Source organism: Lucilia cuprina, chromosome 6, assembly GCF_022045245.1.
Source record: "Lucilia cuprina isolate Lc7/37 chromosome 6, ASM2204524v1, whole genome shotgun sequence".
NCBI classification, from domain to species: domain Eukaryota; kingdom Metazoa; phylum Arthropoda; class Insecta; order Diptera; family Calliphoridae; genus Lucilia; species Lucilia cuprina.
This window is the reverse complement of record NC_060954.1, coordinates 33,493,613-33,498,398: the sequence shown is the minus strand read 5'-3', so window position 1 is coordinate 33,498,398 and position 4,786 is coordinate 33,493,613. Positions and strand designations below refer to the sequence as shown.

The 4,786-nt window shown below is 29.2% G+C and overlaps 1 protein-coding gene across 1 annotated transcript; it reads left to right on the top strand.

Moving 5' to 3' along the window:
• The first annotated feature begins 3,000 nt into the window (after window positions 1–3,000).
• LOC111675415 lies at window positions 3,001–4,220 on the top strand. Its single transcript, XM_023436181.2, has one exon. It carries the CDS (start codon window positions 3,098–3,100, stop codon window positions 3,848–3,850), a length of 753 nt encoding a protein of 250 aa, XP_023291949.2. The 5' UTR covers window positions 3,001–3,097; the 3' UTR covers window positions 3,851–4,220.
• Window positions 4,221–4,786: the final 566 nt, after the last annotated feature.

Here is a 4,786-nt window from a genome sequence, read left to right as displayed (position 1 = left end):
GAATGTTTAAAAGTCGGATACAAGGACATTTTTTGTGAAATCTATTATTAATAAATCAATCTGTTGGTTGTTGGTTCGACTAGTGCCAAAAAACTTAAAACTTAATAGAGTTGCACAGCAAATAATTTGGAAATCACTGTCTAGAGAAAGTACTTACTATTATTACAACATACGAACTTCTCTTTATTCTATTCTCTATTCTTTCCTGTTTTTTTTATTTCATTTTCCCACATTTGTGCAGGGCTGCTGACGTGCCAATAAGGCATAGTCACTCACAATTTATATGAGGCGGTAAAACTTTATTATTTTAACTGCAAAAAGGCAGATCGTCAGGATATAAATAAAACTTATGTAGAAACAAACATACATTTTAACAGGGTAAGTTCTAGTAGTAGATATGTTTTGTGTGTGTGCATTTGCAAAGTACTTGTATGAATTGTATTTTTGAAATAAAATCTAAAAGAACTTATAAACATGTGTCGTTCTACAATCATGTATGAATGTTGTAATAATACGACAAAAAGGAATGTCGATGATATCGACAAGGACTCTTTTTTCTTAAAGCAACTAAACCAAATTCAACAAGCAATAGAATTTTCAAATTTATATTATTTAACATAATTTTCAAAAACTTCAGTTTATTTGTACTCCCTTAGTTTTATTTTGCATATTTTTTTTCATCTGTTCAATTCACTTAGAAATACGTTGTAAACTTTAGAACGTTTATCAAAAAATTTATTTATATTTTTGATAATCATATTCAAACAAAAAAAGACGATTTAATTTTATTGTTTTTTACATAAATAACAGTTTTTTTCGCCTGATGCCACAAAAAAGAAAAGTATATTTAAAATATTCATATGGAAAACGATAAAATTGACATCTTGATGAAATAGAAAAATAATTGAGTCACGTTTTAAGATTTTCATTTTTTACTTAAAATTTATGTGGCTATTAAAACTAATGAAATTTTATGACATTTTCATTCAGTGTTTTCCATTATTTTACACAAAATACAATCGATGAACTTACTATGAACATATATGTTTGTATATAAAATTGTTTACACGATTATATCCTTTAAATATACTTGTATTCTTATATGTATGTATGTATGTATGTATGTATGTATGTATGTATGTATGTATGTATGTATGTATGTATGTATGTATGTATGTATATGTGGGTTTAAAAATGTTTTACACTTGTAAAATTGAATTCTTAAGGGTGTATTCGATTAAGGGAAATACGTACAAAGAATAAATGCTTTAAAGTTAATACCAATAATATTATTTGTATGAAATATTCTAGGCCAAGACACTATCGTTGTCATTATTCTTATGTATTTTACATCTACGCAGGAAAAAACTTACATTGAAAAGTAATGAATTAAAAAGCTAATAAAAGCTATATTCACTACTTATTCATTAGCTTCTTAACTCATTATTTTAACACGGTCATGCTATTGGAGGCAAGTACCTACCACGCAATCTTACAAATAGGCAATTAAAGAAGTACTTGCAATTTCGCTTACAAGTAAGTTGTTTTGTTTTATACCCTACACCACTATAGTATTAAGGGTATTATGCGTTTGTGATGATGTTTGTAACGTATTAAAATATTAGTACTATACCCACCTTAAACTATGTCGATCGACTCAGAATCACTTTCTGAGTCGATTTAAGGATGACCGTCCGTACATCCGTCAAAGTACAGGCCGCAACTTTCAAGATAATTTGATGAAATCTGGAATACAAGGACCCAAGGACAAAGCCTATTGAAAATTCATAAAATCGGTCTATTATTTCACCTAGCCCCCATACAAATAAATGCTTTATTATGATAAATAAACCGAATTTAATATTCATAACTGGTGAAGGGTGTCATATAGTCGGCCAAGCCTGAATATACTTTCATACTTCTTAATAATAAAAAGAGCTTGCGATAGTGTGCCAGGGACTTTGGTTTGTTAGTCAAATGTTCTACTCACAACATATACAAATGTAATTTTGTATATGCTGTGAGTGGTATATTGATTTTGTCATTCCGTTTGTAACGGATCGAAGTATTGATCATAGACAAACAAAAATATATATTTTCTGGGTCCTTATTAAATTCTATGACGATCTGGTCATGCCTGTCCCTCTGTCTGAACTGAAAGACCTTGAATATTTGTTATAAAAGACGTTTCCCTCCTATGAAAATGTCTTTAACACTCACTACTTGATCGAAAACACGAGTTTCTTACGAGAACAAATCTCTCTACCGATTTTGAGTAATGTAGTTGTCATTGGTAAGTAAGTTGTCGTTTTACTACATCGACTTCAAACATTTTCGGTCACACTTGTGACAGTGCAACGCGAAAACTTTCAAAGTTGTCAAAAAAATTAAAAACATCCCTCTAATGATACACTAATGTAAAATTCTTAGGTTTTTCATCCGAATTCTAAGTACTTTTGGTTACTAGTTGTGATGAAAATACTATATCGTTTTATCCGATGTTATCGTCCGTTGAATATTTTTTTTATGTTGAGAAATCAGGAGAAAGGAAGAAGAAAAGTACATCGAAAACAAGAAATACTGGTGATATTATGATGCAAGTTTCAGCAATAATCCTAATCGTTTTTTTTTAAATCTACTTTGGTTTGTTTTAGGATCTCTCCGAGAGCATGGCTGAATAGCTTGACTGAGTCATAAATTATCTTGAGCTCAATAACAGAGTATATGAGAACTGCTTAGATGCCTAAATAAACAGGTAACAAATTTGTCTTAAAAATTGTGGAATGTTTCGGAAAGCACAAAGAGTTTTTCTCATTCCTAGAACTTATTTGGAAATTTTTGTAGAAATAACCAATCCAATAGAACTAGATGCAAATTTCAAGCATATCGGAAACATGAAACATCCCTCATATATAAGTCTATCATTCTGAGAAATATTCATCATTGATGTAACAGATAAAAAAGTATAAAATATAAATTGTTTGTAGGGATATGGTTTTTGAAGACGTTTGAATTAATATTTTTACACAATTATACAAGTAATTTTTTACAAACATATTTTTATTATTAATAATTTAATGTTCATTCATTTTTATCAATGAACAAAAAGAAAGTAAGAGATGTGGACATTTTTCAACGAACACTATGTTGCAATCCCATACGTGAGAAAGAGAACGAGATTGAGATTTTTGAATCCGAAGTGACAGAATTTGAAGAAGAAGCGGAAGAATTAATTGTATCAGAAGATGAAAAACTTGACATTAAACAGCTAATGGAAGATTTGGATTGCATGAAACGACGTATTCAATTGATACAACTGCGTCTTAAACTACCAACAGACGAATGTCCCGAAGAAGAATGTCTTGATTATGAAGTATTACTTAATTGCTCCAAAAATAAGGAAATATGTACATTGCAAAAAACTCAACACATGTTGCAGCATCAAATCAAGGAACTAGTCAAATGCAACAAGATTGCTAAAGAGCAAATAAAAGTTTTGCAGCTAAATATGTGTGAGAAAAACAACGAAATATTAGAATTGAGAGAATTGGTTAAAACTTTGATGGAGTGGAAAAATACATTGGATCACGAGTTTGGTAAATGTCTTGAACGTTTTGAGTATTTAAAACATGTTAAAGCTGAATGGCGGGATGTAAATGAGAAAATCGAGGAGCAAAATAAATACTTAAGCACTTTTAAGGAATCTTTTGTTACTAAAGCATGTTTCCTGCAAGAAAAGAAATCGTTCATTGACGCCATTAATGAAATCAAAGAAATGTTAAAAGAACTTTTTCAATATCAATTTGAGCGTTTTGCTAGTCTAGAGCAGCGTTTACAAAAAGGAGATTAAAACTCTCTGGAGGCCAATGATTTATGAAAATGAATTGAAGTGAAACTTTTTATTTTAAAACGAATTCATTGAATTTTTTTCGGATTTTATTTTTGTTCTAATTAACTTTTGAATTAAATTTGTTAAGTATTTTTTTACATTTGGTAGATATTTTACTTTTTTGTTTTTTTTTCTTTCATTTATACATTTATTGCAGGCCATAATAATTAAAATCTTTTAAGTACTTTATCCAGTGGAGTACAGAACTTGGTTTTTGGTTGCTTTGGTCGCAAATAAAATCTTTTAGCTTCTCAAGAGTGGGTATTTTTTTCTTTTATTATTTTATTATTATAGCCTCATAAGGTTCACTTTGAGTATTTGCCGTTTATATTGTGGATTGTGTTCGGTGGTAACTTTTTTGACTATAAAAATATTTTATTTTTAATTTTATTCATTATTTCTTTAGGCATTTTCATAAGCGGTTTTATGTCCTCTTTTTTCATACCATTTCAGATTTTTTCTTGCATATAGACATATGCTTTGCTTTTTAACACCAACTACCCCTAAATGTATGCTTTTAAATTTAAGATTGTTTATGTCTGATGGTGTATTAGAATCTGTGTGTGTGTGTCAATGTATGTGCGCTTGTATTTATTAAATTTGTTTACCATGGCAATTACCATTGGAAAATGTCTTTCAATTAAGATTATTAGAGCTTGAACAGTTTATTTGACTTTTGTGGGACATTTAAGAAGTGTAATAATAATTAGGATTTTAGGGACCACTGATTTTATAATATGTAGCTGTGTAAATATACACACTTAAACTGTTAGGAATTTTACTTTTGTTATGTCTGGGGAATGATGTGTAAAGACTTTAATTAAGTCAATGTTAAGATTTTCTTTTATTTAAATTTTAAGGAAGCAGTAAAACTCAAATTTTACTTATACTTATTAA

Excerpts from the sequence above, each read along its gene's own strand:
- LOC111675415 (XM_023436181.2), top strand. The coding sequence starts at position 3,098 with ATGAACAAAAAGAAAGTAAGAGATGTGGACATTTTTCAACGAACACTA.